At 40.7% G+C, this 21686-nt stretch overlaps 1 protein-coding gene across 3 annotated transcripts in view; it reads right to left on the bottom strand.

Moving 5' to 3' along the window:
* LOC136687069 (spectrin beta chain, non-erythrocytic 1-like) overlaps nt 1-21686 on the bottom strand; it is an 80403-nt gene that overhangs the window by 18841 nt on the left and 39876 nt on the right. For all 3 annotated transcript variants that reach the window (XM_066661289.1, XM_066661290.1, XM_066661291.1), the window contains 14 exons: nt 13947-14098; nt 11516-11689; nt 10250-10341; nt 9894-9974; nt 9668-9783; nt 6438-6550; nt 5920-6107; nt 5120-5237; nt 4790-4948; nt 4019-4321; nt 3764-3917; nt 2549-3419; nt 1650-1787; nt 423-1179 (listed from right to left, as the gene is read on the bottom strand). In XM_066661289.1, coding sequence (XP_066517386.1) covers nt 423-1179; nt 1650-1787; nt 2549-3419; nt 3764-3917; nt 4019-4321; nt 4790-4948; nt 5120-5237; nt 5920-6107; nt 6438-6550; nt 9668-9783; nt 9894-9974; nt 10250-10341; nt 11516-11689; nt 13947-14098 — 3416 coding nt within the window. The remainder of the gene's footprint in view (nt 1-422; nt 1180-1649; nt 1788-2548; nt 3420-3763; nt 3918-4018; nt 4322-4789; nt 4949-5119; nt 5238-5919; nt 6108-6437; nt 6551-9667; nt 9784-9893; nt 9975-10249; nt 10342-11515; nt 11690-13946; nt 14099-21686) is intronic.

The raw sequence follows: 21686 nt of genomic DNA on the forward strand, positions 1-21686 counted from the left end.
CCGTTTCTGTAAGCTAACAGCAGAAGGATTATACTGTGTCATTGGCTTAAAATCTAAAACCTAATTTAGCTCTAAAGTGGCACCAGAAACGAGCTAGCCTCAGAGCCAGACATTTCTGACTGAACCCATCTCCTGTCATTAGGATCAAACTGACAGCACAGAAAGGCCTTTCATGACAGTCAAACATGAGTGTAAGTGCACTGTGCATATTCATGCAGGTGCACTTAAACCCCTGTACATGCATAATGCAGGTACTGACTGCCATGAATGCATGGGCAATAAGATATATATATTTATGCAACAAAGAGATACACCAAAATAAATTGTCTCAGTAAGATGTTCAATTTGTGGATGAAGGGAATCCTTGTCTTGAAAAAGACCACTTTCATCAGGAAGCCTGATTCAAAAGCCTGGTAACACACCTGGTTGTTGAGGAAAGCCTCGGCCTGCTTGGTGTCTCTCAGGAAGAGCTGATAGGCGTGAGACTGCGACAGCAGCTTCTGCCTGTTCTCCCACATCTTCTGCAGCTCGTTCCAGCCGGTGTCCAAGGCTTGGAGCCTCTGCCTCAGAAACATGTGCTGGGCATCTGTCTGGCCCTGGGTCACCATCTCGCCCATGTCCCTCATCTTCTGATAGTCCTCCTCATAGTTGCGGATCTCGTTCTTGATGCCCTCATGCTGAGCAAGTAGCTTCTCTGCCTCGGCCAGCGTGTTGGGCTTGTCCTCAGAGGCCACCATGGTCTGTGTGCGTGACAGCCAGGCCTGGAAATCATCCAGCTCTCTGAGGAACTGCTGGAGCTTGCTGGCCTCCCCTAGGGATTCTTCACGGTTACGTAGCGTGCCTTTCATTTCCTCCCAAACATCCTTGATCTCACCCAGTCGGCCTTTAATCCCAGGCGCCTGGTCTGGGTGTTCGTCGGCCAGTCGGTCAGCTTCTTTGCCCAGGTCACCCAGTTTGTCCTCGATGGCGTCCAGGTCACGTTCCATGCCGGTCAGCTTGCGCTGGAGGGCCATGACACCGGCCAGGTCATTGCCCAGTTCCTGGGTGGACTCTATGACCTTGGTTTTCTCGCGAATCCAGGATTTGGTCTCATTGCATTCGAGGTAGTAGTTCTGTACGCCAAGAGCAGAGTTGAGGGCATCCTTCTTTCTGTCGACCAGATCACGGAACTGGCTCCACCTGGACAAGGATGGATCATAAGTTTGGTTCATGTGAAATGCTGTAACAGTTGGACAAAAAAACGAATCAAAATTTATTCTACAATCATAAACTGAGCAGTTGCTGTGAAGTTAGCCAGATGCAGTCACTCTTTCTATGCATCAGTCTTTGAATTAAACTTCAGAAGCTGTTTGAAAAGTGCTTGTGGTGAGGTAGAGGATTATATACTTGCTTAGGGTAAGGTATGACTACCCATAAACTGCTTGGAAACAGCCTACATATTGGAACCATACAGGTTTTCAGTGGTGAGATTGGTGAAATATTTTTATACTGCATTACCGTTTAAAATTTATGTGTAGTGTTTTCATTCGCTTGTTTTTATTATAATTCTACAGTAATACAATTGTGTATAACATTCATGTTGAGCCAGAGCAATTATGCCGTTCTAGTTAAATTCAAGTCATGAATAGTCAACCTGTGAGAAAGATTACCTGGTGTTGAGTTTATCTTGCTGGGATTTGATCTCCTTCTCACTAGGGTGACCACTGTGGATCAGCTGGCGGGATATCTGGTTCACCACAGCCACTCGAGAGGCCTGGCTGTTCATCTCTGGCTCCAGACTCTCAAATCTTAAAAACACACACAAATTAAGTACTGAGCTTGTTTCCCTACGCAATATACACTGTAGTACAAGCAGCGGAGGGGAAAATAATAATAATCAACAAGTGCCTAAAATGTCTTTTCATTTGATGATTTAAATATTTACATGGAACTAGGGGCAATTTTATAACAAAGGCATAATGTAATTGATGCTAAATACTTGGTGAATCAGATTTTCTGATTTATATTTTATGTAATTTAAGCCATTTTTCCCTTTTATGCAACAGGTAGTGTGTCCGTGTGTTGCCCTGTGAGGTACTGGCGCCCCCTCCAGGTGTGTTCCTGCCTTGTGCGTGGTTGTTCGGGGTGGGCACCGGACCCACCGTGACCCTGAACTGGATAAGATGAATGAATGAATTTGCAATTACATTTTCAAGAAGAAAATGTACTTCTTTAGAGTCAATGTATAAATCTCTCAGGCTAAGATCATTTTATACCTTTTTGAATTTAGTAATATTTCTGTGATTCAGAGTTAATTCTTCAAAAATAAATTAGAGGTCACATTTTCTTAAATTATTTATTCAAACCAAATCATATAAATACAGGTGTAAAATAAAAATGCAGACGCCTAACTTAATTTGCTAAAGCTGTCTGTGATAAAAGGGAAAAAAACAAATCTTAAATATAAATGGCCACTCTGGCCCCAGGCTCTGCATTTTTAGTGGCAGCTCCCAGTCGGTATCAAGCTCCGCATTTAATAACACAAATGAAAACATGCTTCCTCTCTTACCTGTGCTGAATCACTTCCAAGTCTTCCAGTTTCTCAGGGATCTCCAAGCCATTGAGCCACTGCTCCTTCTCGTCTATCCACAGCTCACAGGCATCCGCTTCGCTCAGCATCTTGTACAGAGCCAGTGCGTCCTGCAGGGCCTGCTTTCTCAGTCTGGTAAGTTCAGCCACTTCCTTATAGCGTTCCTCAATGCCCGCCAAGCGCCCGCTGACCTCGGTTGACTTCGCCTGCTCTTCGGGAAGCGTTTTTGCCTGCTCGTGCAGAGCGTCCAGCACGGGCCTATAGCTGGCAATCTCTTCTGCCACATCCTTGTGCTTCTTGACCAGTGTTTGTGTGGAGAACTCATCATGGCCCACGTCTGCACTGGACACAATGCGCAGGACATCCAGCATCCAGGCGTCCATGTCGTCTGCGTCTGCCTGGAACTGGTGCAGGGCGCAGGCTTCCTGCAGACGGGTCTTACGTGCCGCAAACAGGCGCTCCAATGCTGCCCACTGCTCCTGGACATCAGTTATGCGTTGCCTGATCTTTTCGGCACCGAAATGGCCAGCAGCCACCAACTCCTCGCCCTGCTTCACAGTCTGCTGCAGGCGTCCAGCACGTCCACTCCTCTCATCCTCTAGGGCCTTGTGCTTGCTGAGCAGGCGCACAACCGCTGTCAAGTCCTTGCCGCAGTCGTCTGAAGACAGGACCTGCTCCTTCTCCCGGATCCATCCCTCCTCCTCGGCCATCTCCCAGAAGAACTTCCACAGGCGCCGGGACTCCTCCAGCCGGGCTCTGCGCTCAGCTGCCAGCTGGGTCAACTCCTGGTAGCAGAACTCCATATGGGCCACACGATCACGGATCACCTGTGGGTCGCATGGCTTATAGCCTGAAATGGGGATAGAATACAGGAAAAGTTGCATCATCTCTATTCTTTACTTGGTCAATTATAGAGCTGACAGTAAGATTCAAAGTTAATTCTACTTTTCATCTTGTAGGTCTTAACCAATACATTTCAAATGCATCTATTTCTATGCTAAATTACCCAGTAAGTTAGTCTTCTAAGTCACTGTCAGTAAAGAAAGCTTTTACATGATTTCCTACTACACAAAATGTGTTAAAATGTTTACATGTGTTTTCTCAAATCCATATATCTTTTATCATATATCTAGTTGGCAATATATAGACCTAATCATACAGTATAAATCTTCCCATTCTCTTTTTAGGACCCACCCTCAGAGTCCTCTGCAAACTTCTGTGCGTTGGAGTTGACTGCTTTGACGCGGTCAGCCTGGATTGCGATGTCTGCTTCCACCAAAGCATGCTTCTGCAGCAGGTCCTCCACACCCAGGAGGTGCTTCCCATAATCCTGAGACAGCAGGAGCATCTGCAGAGGCAAGTCACATGCTCCCACATGAAGTTTTCACACACAACCACATTTATTATTTGATGCATTCAGCTTAAACAAGCTGCAAAAACCAAACTCACCTTCATCTCATCCATCCAGTCCATGATATAGAGCATCTCCTGGAAGACCCTCTGCAGACCAAGGTTGAGCTCAAGTCTCAGTCTGCGAGCTCTGAGCAGCTCCAGCAGGTAATCCCACAGTCGCAGGACATTGTCTTTGCGAGCTGTGATGCGCTTGATGTCATGATAGTTCTCCGTCTCCAGCTCTCCGGCCACAGCCACCACCACTTGGACACGCTCCTCATAGGCAGCAATGTCCGTCTCGATGGCCTCATGCTTCTTGGTGGCTGCCTCAACCGCTTGCAGGTCAAAGCCAAAGTTGTCCTGAATGGTATCATTGAGACATCAGCTTATGTTTTGAAATTTAAAAGTAAACAGACCATACACTTTAATATCGTGCTGCTGTAAAAGTGTCAATTTAAACCTGTTATAGCTGACAATTAGATGTTCACTTCTATAAACACTTAGATCACATTAGTACCAGAAGTCACCACAAGGGTTTGCTAAAAGCTAACATTTTATATGCATAGGGATAGCCTTCAAAGCATAGCCTGCCACTGCTTAAGAAATTGCAGCATGTAAATCTTTAGATGTGTACAGATACTGTGAACATTAATTTGCAAATCAATGCGGCTCAGTTCTATCTTTCTCTGTTTTTCTCTCTCTATTTTATATAAATCTTGTAACGTAATGATGCCTTAACTAGTACCAAAAAAAGACTTAAAAGAGAAGATGTGATTAGATATTGTGGTCCATCACTGTGTGTGTTTTGCGTGAAAGCGTATAAGGCACCTGTGAAACGAGTCTCTGGTTTTCACTCAGCCACGTTTCTCTCATTGCTGCTTTGCGGTCAAACCGACGAGCGAGCTGCTCCAGCTTCTCCTGGCGAATCAGCTCTGTTCTCAGAGCCAGCTCTCTCTCATGCTCTGCTTTCTCTAGCCTCTCCCATGCCTATACACACAGTCACCAATCAGTTACGATATACACATCACTAGAGTAATTAAACACACGTGAAATCTGAAAGAACTAATGACTATTGTAGATATTAGGTTCTGCAATCAAGTGATTAGTTATATATTCAAGAAATATGAAATTACAAGAGCATGTACTGGCATTATTCACCTTGTTGATGTCTGATATGAGTTTTCCCTCTCGGGGCATGTAGACTTTCTGATTGTTGGCTCGCATTTTGCTCTGAATGGTGAACAGGAGGACCTCCAAGTTGCCTTTTTCTGTAAACCTGTGACACAAAGAGTACATTTGTTATCAGCATGGAATGCAAACACTGGTAAATTCTTTTGAACAAAAACTCACTCTTACAAGCCTTTAATCAGTGGTTCAGAAAAATATCCATTTTGAGATTTTTGTAGTTTGTGTAATTCCAATCACAGCGCTGGTCTGCTGCTTCTCACTCCTCACTCTCACTCATGGATGCTTGTGTTGCCGTAACACCTTCTACTCCTCTGGGAAGGTTTTTTATCGTATGATGAAACGTTTGTAAGAATTTGATGGCGGGGACAGCAGCATTAGAGAGGTCAGGCACTGAAGCTGAATGATTCGTTTTGGCTCACAAACAATACAAAAACGTATTCCAAATTTACTGGATTGTTCTCCACTCCAGAATACACAGCTGCACTGATCTACGACACTAATCCCAACACTAGAGGGACTGCCACATATCTAGCTGACACTAAGCATTAAGCACTGTGGCCTGCTCATGTACATCTGGTTCAGAGTATCCAATTATATATCATGCTTTTGTGGGAAAATTACACAAGCTGGGAACTTGTGTCCCCACAACGTGTGAATATTAAAATAGCTCAGTTCACTATTACAATCATAAGGAGTGAATAATCACTTGGAAATACTCAATGTCACAATCTATGAACTTTTGTAGACTATGACCAACAGATGAAACTCACTTGGGTGGTTTCTCCACTGTTCGGTAGGTGTTGAAGGCTTGAAGCTGTTGTTGAACACCCACCAAAGAGTTGGCAAACTTCCGATTATTGAGGATGATGATGGTTTGCTCAATCCATTCTAGGAGGTCAGAGGCAAGGGACTCGTACTTCTCAATCATCTTCTCTGTTTCAATGGCATTGTCTAGCACCTGTAACCAACAAAATTTGACCTCAACAAACTGCTGTATGATTCTTGGCTGGAGGGGACTATTCAAAAATGTATCACATTATTATTGCACATACAAAAAAATAAACATTCCTTTAAACAAACTTAAGAAAACACTACATACTGATCAGGGTTGTGGCAGGTACAGAACATATTCAATCATTGAACGTAGAAAAAACACTCTGGACAGGTAGTCAGTCCATCACAGAGACATTATTTCCTTGTGGCAAATCATTTTGTGACCAAGACGTACGGCACTAACAGTTTTAGATTTATCTAACAGTTTTTATTAATCATATCTGGACTTTTTCACCTTTCCAATACGCTTGCCCTCCACTTTCAGTGCCTTCATCTTAGAAAAGTAGTGGTAGTATGTGACAACGTAGGTGATAATTGATTTCTCATCAGGATGGTCAACGCTGATATCTGCATCACACAGAAAATACAAACACAAACTTTAAAAAACATAAAAAACAGAAGCCAGTCTTATTTATTACATTATTCCTGGTTCACACCAACCCAGTCTCACACTTATTCGTGATATAGTCACATATATAGAGGACTGCAATTCGTGACATAGTCGCATATTTACGACATTTTTTGCGACAAAATCACGATCATAAGTGAATGGGTAATTACCATAGAAACACTGAGACAGTAACTCGAAAACCCTTCCTCATTACAGGGTCATTACCCATAACATAGACAAAGGCATAATGCGAATTACATAACATAGGTTCTTATTCCAACATAAAGGCATAAAGTATTTTATTATAATATTTCTCCTAAGCAATGCTTATTATTGTTGTCCTACTTTAGCTTTAACGACAACATTTCTTTCACTTAACATTATTTTGACTAATTTTCAAAAGGTTAATACTGAAAAGAAAATTTCTCTAGCTGTTATTTGCTTCGATATTTTAGCAAATAATGAATTAGTAACGTTATATTTTCCGTAAATAAAAATAAGAACGTGGTATTAACGGATGGTAATGACGCCTTAATGAGGAGGAGTTTTCGTGTTACTGTCGCATTACACTTGAACCGTATATGACGGTTTCTATGGTAATTACCCATTCACTTATGATCTTGATATTGTCGCATAAAATGTCGAAGATATGCGACTATGTCACGAATTGCAGTTCCTTATATATGTGACTATATCACGAATAGGTGTGAGACTGGGTTGTTCACACTTATTTAAGCTAAATAAACATATTTTTCTCAGTATTTAGAGATATTTAAAAAAAAAAAAAAATTTTTAAACATGAGAAAAACGAGGAACATGAGTAATGCTGCATTCAAGAGCAAGTCGGGCGGTGGTTTCCTCTGAGGTCCAACTTGTTTCCCCTGATTCCCTAATCCTAACTACATTACTCTTAGAATTTAGTACAAATTGTACAATATTGTGTGTTTGCATTAACTTAGGCATCTGCATTGAAAATTTAGATGTGTCCAACTTCTGCTTCCAACTATAGAGGGTGTTCATGTGGTGCCTTCTGGTGGGAAACTCGTTTTTCCAATAAAACCGACACCACTTGAATGCTTGAAATATAGTTTATTTGTTAGCTATCATGCTAATTTCAATTTAGCAAAGTCATGTTTTTTAAAGATATGTTCAGTCTAGAAAATAATGCACAATATAGCTTGACACATGATTTAGTCTTACTACAGACCATCATACGGTAGAGTATAATTTGGCTACCTAGTAAGTTATTTATGAAGCAAGATACTAACTCAATGAGCGGTACAAAGATTTGTGAAAGCTACGACTGTTGTCTGGCACTCTGCCTTTTATTTTTACATCCTTTTGTGTGTCTTACAACATTACATTAGCAGCTCAACTTTAACCCCATTAAACTCTCACACCATCAGTGTCCCAAAATCACAAACGCTAACCGAGACGCCTCCAGACAAAACACCCACGTTAAGCTTCCAGACACAAAAATGGAAGGAAGCCTTACGAAGTGTGCTGTCTGAGGTGTTCTCTTAGAGCGTTCTCAAAAACAATGCCCCACTGCTTTCTCACGCTCCTGCTCTTTCCTTCTCTCTCAGCAGGTTTCTGAAAACTCCTGTGGAGATCTCATCAGGATGCGACACTTGCTGCTAAATCTGAATTAAGAATGTGCTGAGCAGCGTCAATAAAGCTTTTATCAAAGAACGTGTAAACTCTCCACTCCATAACAGCTGGAGGTATGCGTGACGCCATAATTGTGTGATTCAAGGGCTCAGCCCAAGGAAGCAGCTACTGTTTTTTTTTGGAAACGTTTAGCTGTTTTAACACCTGGAGCTCGGAAACTGGACTTTCGTGGAATTAAGATCAAAGTGTCAAATTTAACCATGAAACATGAAGCAAATTTCTTTGTATACGAATTCACACAAAGAGAACTCCCAGGTGACTCTGACAAGGAAAGATTGTGCAAAGCCAGAGCCCAATGTCTATTAAATTAGGGAACTGAGAATGGTTCGTCGTGTGCATCACAACTTGTCTTTTAATTTCTCATTCTCACAGTTTCAGAAAGGATGGACAAAACATGAATGTTTTTCAGATTTTAAGTAAAATTGGAGTCACCTGTAAGATAACTCTTTAATAAGAAAAGTTATCACTGTTAATCTGTTTTGCTGGTCCCATATTCAGTAGTTAAACCATTTTTTAAATTTCAGTTTTGGAATTTGCAAATGTATTTTTATTACATTCCCTAATTCAAGTAGATTATATTTTATATAATTCTTTACATTATAAAAAGTTCATGATTTAAATTAAAGTCTCACTGAGGCCTCAATTAAACCCATTAAATTATTAATTTTCAATCGCATTTACACCTTAAAAGTGGTTTAGATATTGCTCTTCACTTCTCGAACTTCATTCGGATCAATGATTAAGCAAAATGTCAGGGACTAAATTGTCTTAGTCTAACAGTTACACAGAGAATACTGTGTATTCTCAGCATGACTGTGCGCAGTGAACTGTGACCCCAGTAACGTGATGGTTCAGTATGAATACATGTACTGTTACACCCCTAGTCAGAAGGCAATCTGTGATGCCAGTATTGCAAAATTAATAAACAAACATTGTGCAGCTCTATGAGAGGCACCCATTTTGTGTGAGGAGTCCATTTTCCCTCTTCTTGCTCGTCTTGGCTGTGGCAACCTGTCACCACACTGTCCTACTTATGGATATAGGGCACAGTGAAGCCTCAAACACTGGACCATGAGGAGCTATAGAGTAACGAGGATCAGTGGGCTTTTCTGTTACAGCAGATGGTGTTCATGTGAAAGCTGAAACTCTATTTCTGGATGTTTTGTGAAGGACACATCCAAGAACTGAGGCACGATCCAGAAACTATGTTAAATTAACACTCATTATAAATGAGGGTATTGGCATTTTCCCTAACGTACAAATGTAATGTTGAATAAACTCCAAACACCCCCTGTGACAAGCTATTTCAGCTGCAGGTGCCCACAAACTATTGGACATACAGTATGGGAGATATATGCATCATTAAAATACGTGGCTCAGTTGACACCATCACAAAAACTCACCTTCTGGATCTAGAAGCTTTGTGAGGCCTAAGTGCTGTTCAGCAAGGTTGAAGGCATTCTGCAGATTGTAATGCGCATTGGACTTCTTCAGCTTGTCAAAGTCTATCAGGTCAGGTCTGTGGTGAGATGGTGAGGTGGAGGGAGGAGAAGAAAGAAAGAGTGATAGATGAGGGATGACGTATCTAGAAGGGCCACAGAAGGGCAAACTTTAACGCAATTTGATTACCTGTGTTTGTGAATAAGGGCGTTGAAGGCCATGCCGTCTCTCCAGCTGGTTGTGAAATTGTGAATGTTGACATTCGGATAGCTGAAAAAATAAAATAAAATAAAAATAAAATGCTGAGTTAAGGAATCAAATACAGAAGATGTAAATGGATGCAACTAGATTCTGCTTCTAGCACCGCTTCCTAGAAGTAATTTAAAAAGTACCACCCTCCTCCTTTAAGATACACAATCAAATGGGGTTTTTCCCTAATATTTAGAAATGTGGGCATGGTCCCAGAATTAATGATTAGAAATAATTAATCAGGGAAACAAACGAACTAAAAGATTAATTTTGTGTGTGTGTTTATGCATACGTACCCTGCCGTTTTCATCTGACACCACAGAAGCAGGGCATCCTTGGCAGACTTCTTTTCTTTGTTGTCCTCTGTCTCGACACTAATGTCCTGGATCTGTCAGACAAAAATATATCCCAATCAAACACGTACCACATCCTGCATACAGATATATTAAAAACTCTAGCACACTGGGCAGCAATGCTCCATTAATCCGGACAGTGTCAATCTATTCCTAATCGCAGTGCTTAAAAAAAAAAGCCACTTATACATAGCTTAAGGGAAACTTGCAGTGCTTTCTAATCCATGCATCCTTAATTAACAAGCTGTATTTAATCCTTTTTCTCATTTCTGCCCAAATGAAATCTAAATTAGTGCCAGCTCTACATCATCAAAATAAAGCAGATAATCCATACCTTCATCAAATGCTATTACCTGATGTTTTTCAAGATGTAAAATAATTACAGTACAGAAATTAGCCTTGCTTCCAACTGACTGCACACTACTAATGTACAGGGGTTGGACAATGAAAGTGAAACACCTGGTTTTAGACCACAATAATTTATTAGTATGGTGTAGGGCCTCCTTTTGCAGCCAATACAGCGTCAGTTCCTCTTGGGAATGACATACACTTGGGAAGTCCTGCACAGTGTTCAGAGGGATTTGAAGCCATTCTTCTTGCAGGATAGTGGTCAGGTCACTACGTGATGCTGGTGGAGAAACACATTTCCTGACTCGCTCCTCCAAAACACCCCAAAGTGGCTCAATAATATTTAGATCTGGTGACTGTGCAGGCCATGGGAGATGTTCAACTTCACTTTCATGTTCATCAAACCAATCTTTCACCAGTCTTGCTGTGTGTATTGGTGCATTGTCGTCCTGATACACGGCACCGCCTTCAGGACACAATGTTTGAACCATTGGATGCACATGGTCTTACTGGTGCAATGTGCAGTTAATGAAGATTGGCCACCAGTCTGCTCCAATTTAGTCATGAAACCTCCCACACTAAAATGACAGGTGTTTCAGTTTCATTGTCTCACCCCTATCAAGAGTATAAACCCATATTTTATTGTAAAACCTTTTAAGTACATACATATAAGTATAAATTACAAGTATTTCTGATAAAAGAATGAACCCATACTCTTGCAAGAACCATTGTTTTTAAGTCAATTTCTAAATTAATTGTTCACTGTTGTGATTAATGAATACAAAAATGAATGAATGCAGATCAGGAAAAATAAAATGTGGCTATTCAACTTAAAAAAAAAAAAAAAAAAAAAATACAGACCTGGAAGCGCAGGATGATGGTCCAGATGAGGCCAAGCGTAAGGCGGTGATTGCCGTCGACAATGTCGTGGGAACCCATGTTCTCCAGGTGAACACGCTGCTCTTTGAGGAACTGCAGGGCTTTGTCCACATTCTCGAGACAGTGGATCCGCATTCTGCCTTTTGTGGGCTTTGGCTGTAGAACAAAAGCATACATGACGTTGATAAGAACTGTACATGTAATGTCTAGTTTAATATGAAACATGGCAAAATAATCCGCCTTTTAATACATGTAAAATAAACTACCATTTCTTTCTTCATAATATAGTGATGTAACATTCTTGTCCATTGCACACCCTGAGGTCTGACGCCAGTTTCACACCAGTTAATGTTTCTGTGTTTGCTGTGTGCCCACTTAATCACTTGTAAAGAGATTGCAAGTTATACAATCTTCAAGGCTCTACATGGTCAGGCACCTTCATATCTGTCTGGACTAATTTCTTTGTATTGTCCTTCCCGCTGTCTCCGCTCCTCAACCTCTGGTCTTCTTACTGTCCCCTCAACTAAACATTCTACCCTGGGTGGCAGATCCTTCAGTGATGCTGCCCTTAAACATTGGTCTTCCTCTTTTGCTTCGTAGCTGTGCAACTTTGTCTTTCTTCAAATCACTGCTAAAAACATTTATTACGCTTTGGAGCGGCTGAACTTGAGCTTAAGCTCACCATGCTCAATGCCAAGCGTCAGCTAGAGTGGCATAAAGCCTCACGGCAGTGTGATGTGGAGCAGTGAAAGCAGAAGGTTCACTTCTCCACTGCAATGTATTGCAAGCTTCAGCATGAATGGTATTTTTGAGCTCATCAAAAGACTCAGACTCAGGTTCTGGCACAATTTTGTTGTTCCTGGCTCTTGGTTTCAATTATATCATGGTGACCATCCATCAAGTATCTCAAGATGTATCGTGCGCTGTATATGTCTCTTCCCTCTTAATGACAACAAAAACAAAATGATATCTTTGTATTTATCTGCCCACTTAACTGCTCTAACAAGCTAAAAGTAGGACGGGTTGGGGCTTAGTTGCCCGGCAGTGATGTCAGCAGCGAGGCAGAACGATTTTATTCCTGTGGTTTGAGGTTGAAACTATGGTCACAACTTTCTCACAAGAGACACCCAGAAAGCCTCAATAAACTGGATTTGGGCCTTTGGCCTGCTTCACTGGAAGTCACAAGACTGAGGAGAGAGGGTAATTGTCCACTATCCATAATCCATCTTAACTGAGTTTTGATTCCAGAGCTGGCAGCTTGCACTGTTCAGGAAAGTTGGGTTCAAGCTACAGGTTACATCCACAGAGACACTCAATCCTATAAAATAAATTCAAAAGCTTAACCTTGCAGGAGCATGTTAGTACGTGTTCAAAAGTTTGTGGACAACGCTCATGCCATATTCCTTATGAAATCAACAGCATTACAAGGTGTCTATCCGCCTTTCAATGGCAACAGCTTCTACTCTTTTGACTACACATGAAAGGTTGCATGATTTCTATGAGTCTTTGTTGGCATTCAGCCGCAAGAGCATTAGTGAGCTCAGATAACGATGTTGGTTGATACGTTCTAGAGCAGGACTCCTCCTGAAGCTGTTGGATGGTGCTCCATCATCATTTAAGAAGGGCTGGTATATTTTATGTTTATAGAGCAATACATTTCAGCTGTTAATTAATAAAAGGTCTTAGAGTGTATTCATTTTTTAAACCTTCCAGGGCAAGTGTTTTAACAATAATGAATTTTTATTCCCTAAAACTACTAGTACTAGTATTAAAAAGACAATTTTCCCGTTATCATGCACAAGACAGTGAGGAAACCCACACCAGCATTAATACAACAGTCCAAATTCCAAATATTCCAAAGATTTTTATATATGGAATCAACTGGAGACAGAAGATATGATAGTAGATACAACAAAATAGATCCCTCCGCTTCCAAAATCTTAAAAAGCTGTAAAATCTAAAAATCATAGCTGGGCAAACATATGACATTACTCTAAAGCTAAATAAAACCTAGGCATTTTGTACTTTAAGGGGCCTTTTACAAATAACTGATTTCCTTCTCTAGTGTTTGAATTGTCTGAGCTACTGTACAAACATTTCACTAATACAGTACTATCAGAATCACTTTATTGGCCACAGTGCTTGCGCACACAGGAATTTTTTCTCTGCATTTAACCCAATCCGTGCAGTGAAACACACATTCATACATTAGTGAACACTAGGGGGCAGTGAGCACACATGGCCAGAGCGGTGGGGAGCAGCTGGGCGTTAGGTGCCTTACTCAAGGGCACTTCAGTCACTTCCAGTTACAACTTTCCTGTTATAAGCCCAGTCTCCTACCCACCAGGCCACAGCTGCCCAGCCACTTAACTCCACCTCCTGAGATCTGACATTTGTAGCTTCAGCTACTCACCAGTCTTTCTCCTGACAGCACTTCCAGGAGCTTGATGAGCATGCGGCCATCCCTGAGGTCCATGTAGAGATCTGTGATGCGGCAGGAGACGCGGGCCAGGTGAGAGTTCACCCATTTGGTGAAGGTTTTCTTCTGTACTGCCTCGCGCTCATCTGCAGAAATGAGCAGAGAGAAGAATCAGGGTCAGGGCAACTAAACACAGACCGTATGGGCACTGTCCACAGACAATATGTTTAGATTGAAGATGAACATTTAAGGGCCTTATTGGAGCTGCTTTCGTACCTGTAAGGGAAAAAAAGAATCAATTCTGGGTAGCACCACCCTAGTACCCCTTTATTTTATTTTATTTAAGATGATTTTCTATGAGTTTGTTTTTCTAAGACACACAACACATGAGAACTCACTGTCATATGTCTTCAAACACTGAATGGCCATTAAAGTTGGTTTCTAACATTTAGTACACAACAGCATTGTTTTAAAGTGTTCACACAATATAGTTTGTGCTTTTCTGTCTTAAATGCACACATCCACGCCCTCATGTAGGCCTCAAGGCAGAAATATCACAAGACCTTGTATGACCCCTTGGCTAAAAGTAATCTCAATCAGCAAGTTGCATCCATCCTGTTTATACCCACCACTGAATTCATGTCAGAGGGCGTGTGCATGTTTGTGGAATCCGCACGACCAATTCACATTGTTCCAAAAATGGCTTTGGATGGGCCTTTGCTTCCACTACATCGCTGAGGAAAAGTATTGTCCAAGCCACATGATGCCAAACACAGAGACAGAAATGGTGAAAAATAGGAATGTGCTCCTTGTAGATTTGTTACTTCCACCAATTGTTGGGCTGTAGATACAGACTTAGCACTGGGTGTTTAAATGCTGCAGTATCTAATGCCTGCTTGAACATGCAAAGTGTCTTATTTCTTCCCAAGCCTAGTTGGGTGGTCTGGGGTCATTTTTCACCCTACTCCAGATTATGTATAGCCATAAATCACTCTTCTTTTTGGCTCATCAAGCCATAGGCAGCAGCATCACCTCCACATCTACTCACTCAACCACCCACCCACATGCACACTTTTCCTCTAACACACAATGAAGTGTGTCGACGCCAACGCTTCTGCTGCATGAGGCATTTGCCTAGTGCTCTCAAAAGCCTGTTGCCATAGAAATCTGGACAGAAAAATTGCAGCAGGCACTACTCTGATCTCTCCACTGCTTAAACTGCATTGGGAAACTACATTAAAAAAAAAAAAAAAAAAAAAAAAAAAATGGAGAGTCCTCCATCAAGGACCCTGCTCTGGGCATAGCAACCACAATGCTAGCACTCCAGCACAGGGTTCTGAAAGTTGGGCAGTGCATTAATTAGGGAACAAGATCGATGTGTCTACTCTGGTGGAATGACCGAATGATTATTATGGATGTCTCAGGAAGTCAGTGGTTTGGGACAAGGCCAAGACAGATTCTCACTTGAAGATTTGCCTGTATTAAACTCCATGTACAGTCATGCTTTACTGTGGACAGTAATATACTGTTGAAATTGCCCATTTTGTTCTAAATCTCATTTTATATTTGAATTTGAAATGATACTACGTAAACACTGTTACATTCTTCAAGTTTGTGTGAAAATAAAGTGCATTTTTAGTAAAATTTGACATCTGCTCATTCAATATTTCTTCTGGACTGAAGGGTGTTAAATGGGGGCTAACAGGTAGTTGGTTTCTTTTTGTTTTAGTAACAGCTCAGCTCTTCTGGGAAAGCTTTAGACTAGTTGCTAGAGCATTTCTGAGAGGAACGGTGAAGAACATTATTAACGTCAGATACTGATGTTGGATCATTACTTCTGTATCAAACCACTACTAACACATACCAAAGGCAGCTCAATCACTCCAAAGAATACTGTTCCACTGCTCTACACTCAGCCTGGGGGCTTTATACCCCCTCTAGTTGACATAGCATTGAGTAAAGTGAGCAGTCTTATCTGATCAATCAGTGTCGTAGTATACAAGACTGTGCAATCTTCTGTGTGCTGAAGTCAGACAATACGATAATGATTTTCTGGCAGTGGACACATGCAGAGAGAATATTCTTGCATCGTTTAAAGCCCGGGTGAATTTTGGCCCTGGTCACACAGAGATTTTGATTTAAGAATTTCAGACATAAGACATCTTCATTGTCTGTGACCATGGAATATGTCACATTGTACGATGCACAAGCCCACCGATTTTAACTCATGAACAGTTATTATTTATGATCTGCAATGATGGCCATGAAAGCAAATTTCATCTGGTCGCTCCAGAGGGTCCAACACAAAAAATGTACCCGTGTCCTACAGGAGAACGTTCTTGAGAAGTCACAGCGCAAGATTAAATTGTGACAATGCAGTGAATGATGGGACTTTCGGTTCGTTCTCAATGGCAAGTCACAAACTCATGAATCCTCACTACTTTGGGTGGATCTGGAACCTGGGGGCAGCAGTGCTCTTGATTACTGGAACATTACTTGTGTAGAAATGGAAGACAAACACGAGAAAGTAAGATCAAACAAAGAAACATGGAGAAAGAGCCTCTGTATAGATTCACAGACATCTCCTTCAAAAGATTATGAATGGCCCAACAGAAAAACACACAAAAAATAATCACTTTGAATAAATTACTCCTTCATTAACCAACATTAAATATTTAAAATGTTTTGACCTCTTTCAGTAAAGTTACCACTTTATAGATATTCGGTTTTGTTTTTGAAAGCAATTATAATATTATAATAGAAAGTGTAGGGGGTTCAAAAAGGGAACTGGGTGGGGCTGAGTATGTCCTGAGCTTCAGTAAACACACTATTCTCTTTTCTGAGGAGCTCAATTACTACACACAGATATGCACCTGCTCTCCAATGTACAGTCATGCATCACTACACAAACACACACTCACACCACAATTCTACACAGCTCAATTCACAGTCCTGAAACAGTCTGCTTATACAGTGTATGTATAATGTATGTATGTAAATATATTACTGCAGGGGTGGCTTTAGAGTGAGGCCACTGCAATTAAAATGATACAGTTTGGATACTGTTCATATTCACACTAATCACTCAAGCGACAGAATTTTTGACCTTTATTATAAAACTACTTATCACATGCTCATTAAATATTAACATGCTTTGGTTTAAAAAAGCTGTTGCTCTGAAAAGACATTATAAAAAAAGCATCTAAAAAGAAGCTAGATCTACCACTGTTACATGGGCAAAAAAAACTTTAAAGCACAACCATGTTCTCATTACGTGAACAGAAATGTTGATCTTCAATCTATACATCATTCATTCATTCATTATCTGTAAGCGCTTATCCAGTTCAGGGTCGCGGTGGGTCCAGAGCCTACCTGGAATCATTGGGCGCAAGGCAGGAACACACCCTGGAGGGGGCGCCAGTCCTTCACAGGGCAACACAGACACACACACACACACACATTCACACCTATGGACACTTTTGAGTCGCCAATCCACCTACTAACGTGTGTTTTTGGACTGTGGGAGGAAACCGCAGCTATATCATTCATACGGGTTTTTAATATAATACATAATGGTTTATACTGCAATACGCATATTTCATATGTCTCTTACAGTTTGTCAACTCTTAAATTACCTTAATTAACAATGAACTATGTCAGAGTGAGAGAAAGAGTGAAGTGAAGGGGGCAAGCAGAGTCAAATCCAAAAGAATGTAAAAGATAGGTGCTACTTTTCACAAGTTCCTGCTCCTCAGACAAGCCATGGTCATTTCATTGGCTGTATTAAGAAATCATGATTAAACAAGTAGGGGTTGATGAAAAATAATATTTAACCCTAAACATTATCAGAGGAAAAAATACCTGCTTAAACCCAATGAGACCCAACTGCTTGGATCATCGTGATCAGGTTCAGACATCATTTTGAGTTTACGTTTCATGTGCAGGCTGCTTGAAAGTTGTCTTCTTACTTAAATGGATTTTGCTCTACATTTGCAATCTTATCTGATTTAGTGAACAGAAAATATGGTGAAGAGATGGAAATAGCTTTAATTGCAGAGTCTGGCTGTTTGCACCAACTCCCTTTGTGACTTGGTGGAGTTTGATAAAATGCCGCAATTTCTCAAAACTCTGTTTTTGTTTATTGGAAAAAAAAAAGTTGTGCAAAGTTGTGAATATTCTTCATAAAAACCAAACTTTCGGGTTTATTTCCCCCCAGTGTGACATATAATGAATATTGTTGCCAGTGTTAACTAAAATAAAACATGATTTTGATAGAAAAAACATTAATATTTCAACTGTGTGTGCCTATGTGCCTTGGGGGGGGACCAACTCTCTGACCAGCCAAGACATGTCCTGCACATCCAGTTGTGAAAAACCTGGGGCTTTCCAGAGTTGGTGTTGGATGTGAATCTGATGAATGATATTGCATCATGGTAGTGGCAGCCAGAGCAGGATCTGGTCAAACCAGGACACATCATACTGTTGCAGTAGCCAAACTGACATGAACACGGAGACAAGCCAGCATTCAGTCATAAGATCAGCTGAAAAAAATGCAGCTGAAAGACTTCTTGTGTAGACTAGATCAGAATCAGGGAATGTACCATTGTGGGCCTTGTTAAGGCAAAGCAGCATGTAATTATTCAACTCAAGCAGCATTTTACTGCCTCTGAGCATGAAAATACAGAACAAATAACATTATGAACACTTTAAATTTAATCTTGGTCCACAACTGTTGGATGATGTGGGTGTAGCAAACAAAAGTGCAGCTTCAGCCTAGAGATATTTAATTATCTTACTGTCTGGTGCCCAGACACACCATTTCACACATTGGGAATAATGCAGAACACTTAGGGCTAATCACATTAATCAAAATAAGATAATATGCTGATGGGATGGTGTGGTAAAAGGTGGCTACTGTTCCAGAACGCGCATCACTACAGATACTCTACAATTGGATAAAACATACCAACACATAAGGTGCTTTAAAAACTGTACTCTACACTGTTTAAATGTTGCTAGGTTTCATTTACTTATTGTGATTCAATTTACATTTATCAGATGCGGCAGCTTCATGCTTTATTAAGTTTGGTTTGACACATTAAAGATGGAGTCATTCAGTGAGCCAGCAGGGAACAGTAGACAGCAATTGCATTTACTTAGTAAAGGATCATGTGACGTTAAAAGCATTTAGAGTTTCGCTGATGCACAGCAAAGTGATTGCTTCTGCTACATGGTCAAAAACGATGCGTCACAGAGAAGTCTGCTCAAGCTAATCAATACTGCTGAACAGACCGGAGGCTATTTCAGGCCTGCATTTCACTGCTTAGCTAAAAGAGTGGAGACACATTTAAAGAAGCCGTGTGTGGTTCTCTGGGTCAATGTCAGAGCCATTAAACAAGCTGTTTGGCCTTGACCTCAGCAGAGAACGGCTAGACTTTTCCTGACTCTGCCTTCTCACAAATACACACTTTGCTCGCAAAAACAGATGCTAATTTAGAGGCTCCTTATGTTCACTGGCTGTAGAAAACTAATAAATACAACACAATGAAGAAGACATCTGTAAACACTTAAAACTATGAATGTCTATTTTGGACCCGTTTGTAGTATAATAGTCAAAAACTTTACATTTTCATTATTTTTATTTTTTTAAGGCAAAACAGTGGTCAGTTCTTTTAAGTTCTTTAAGTCCGTTCTTTTTAGTTTTTTTTTCTTGCCGAATTCATGAAATATTACAAGATCAATACGTCTTTGAAGGCCTATGAGATACAGCTGATAGATTAATACAATTAACACAATTAATAGTCTATATAAAACTTGAAATTTTGAGAAAAAGGGACTAGCATTTTATACAGCATTTAGTCCTGCTAATGTATTATCAAAGTGCACCAAATATCGTTATGCATTTTCTTCCATAACAAGAGTTTCCTAGGGACAAATGATCTCAGCATTCTGCTACAATCGTACCTGGAGCCTTTGAATGAAACGGCGAAACATGAAAATAAAGAAGTTACGCCTGTGATGCAGTATTTGTCACTTATCACAGAGATTATACAAGCTGTGTCTGTGCAGTCAATTTAAAATAGGGGGAAATCACTGTTTAGAAAAAGGGTCTACAAACTTTTGAACACATAAGGCCAGCAGATACCCAGCCATCACATGCTGTTTATTGAGTGACACCTTCACGTCAAATATCTCAAGTTGTTGTCAACAAATAGAAGTTTAATTATAACTCCCATCTAGATAGAGCACGCCCAGACTCAATCAATCAAAAGCTCACAAAGCAAGCAAACAAAAGCGCATATCGCAGCACATTGTGAGTTCTAACAAAGCTACAGGAGCTCGAGAAGAGGGCTGAACAATTCTCTATTACTTCATCTAGAGTCCAGCCAAGGTTCAAGACCGGTAATGATATCATAGACTAATTTATCACATAATGCTCAAAGGTTGGGCCAAAGTGGTATTGTGAATGTGCATATGTATATGAAATGCACAGGGAAAGTGAAGGAGACATGAAAGAATTCCAGCGTATGGCTGTCAAGGTGTACTAGACTACACTGCACACATCCTAGACGACAAATGTCAGTAGAATGTGGAAAGGAGCCAAAGAGAAAAGCCAGAAGACATCGAACACTGGACTGTGTATTGAGTGTCCTTCCACACATCCTTGAAGTACAGTCCTATGGAGGGCACTGCCAAATGTAGGCCATAGTTTCTCATCATGTACACACCCTTCACAAGGCCTTCTGCACCCTAGCACAAGCAGCATGTCAAAATTACTGGGTACACATATGTAGCCAAAGATAGAACCAATGTTTTTTATTATTTATTTTTTTAATAAAATCAAAGCCATAACTAAAGAATTTGCCTTTTTCTGCCTTAACCACCGGCTCTCCTTAGGGAAGGCTTTAAACAAGACACTGGAGCATTGCCGTGGGGATTTTATTACATTCAGCCAGCTTAGTATGAAGCCAAGTCATTACAAGAAGTGTCAAACTTTTGAACATTTTTAGTGCCATTGTGAAAAAATAGTGGCATCTGAGGGCGTAAAATGAGAGCAAACACTTGTATCTTCAACCTCAGCATGTTTAACTAAAATAGAAGCATTAAATCACTGGCATTCCATCCCAGGAAATTGTGGTGAGATCTCATAACAGGAAAACTGACAGTCATGAGGGCTGGCCTCCACTGACCAGATACACATACTTTGACTCATGCCACAATATGAGCTAGGCAACAATACCGCACCAAAGGCCCTTAACAAATAAAGCTAGATCTTTAGGTCTAGTAAAGTGCAACAAAACAAAGATTGTGAAATTTCAAAAATAAAAACCAGGTACCCTTAAAGGAGACATAAATGATGGTGGAGAAAGACCGTTTTCTCTGGTTTGTTTACGTTCAGAAACTCCGCATTGTTCGTACGTTATACGTAAGTTTTAATTTACCACAGAAACTCATACGTAACTTGAGTTGTTTAGTTTTATATCACTTACGGTAATGCAGTTGATTGTCCGCCGAATTAGGAGACATTTCACATTAAGCAATCCAAAACAGCAATAAATAAATAAATAAATAAATGTCAATATTACACACCTATGGAGCACAAACAGAGCAATATCCTCATCTCGGTTCAGGGTTTTCAATGTTTGGAGTTCTCCCTGTTGTCTTAAAACATTCTAGATGCCTTTATCTGCCATGAGCAAAGAGAGAAAAGCCTATCATACTGGACTGAGACAC

This window comes from Hoplias malabaricus, chromosome 2 (genome assembly GCF_029633855.1).
Source record: "Hoplias malabaricus isolate fHopMal1 chromosome 2, fHopMal1.hap1, whole genome shotgun sequence".
Lineage (NCBI taxonomy): Eukaryota > Metazoa > Chordata > Actinopteri > Characiformes > Erythrinidae > Hoplias > Hoplias malabaricus.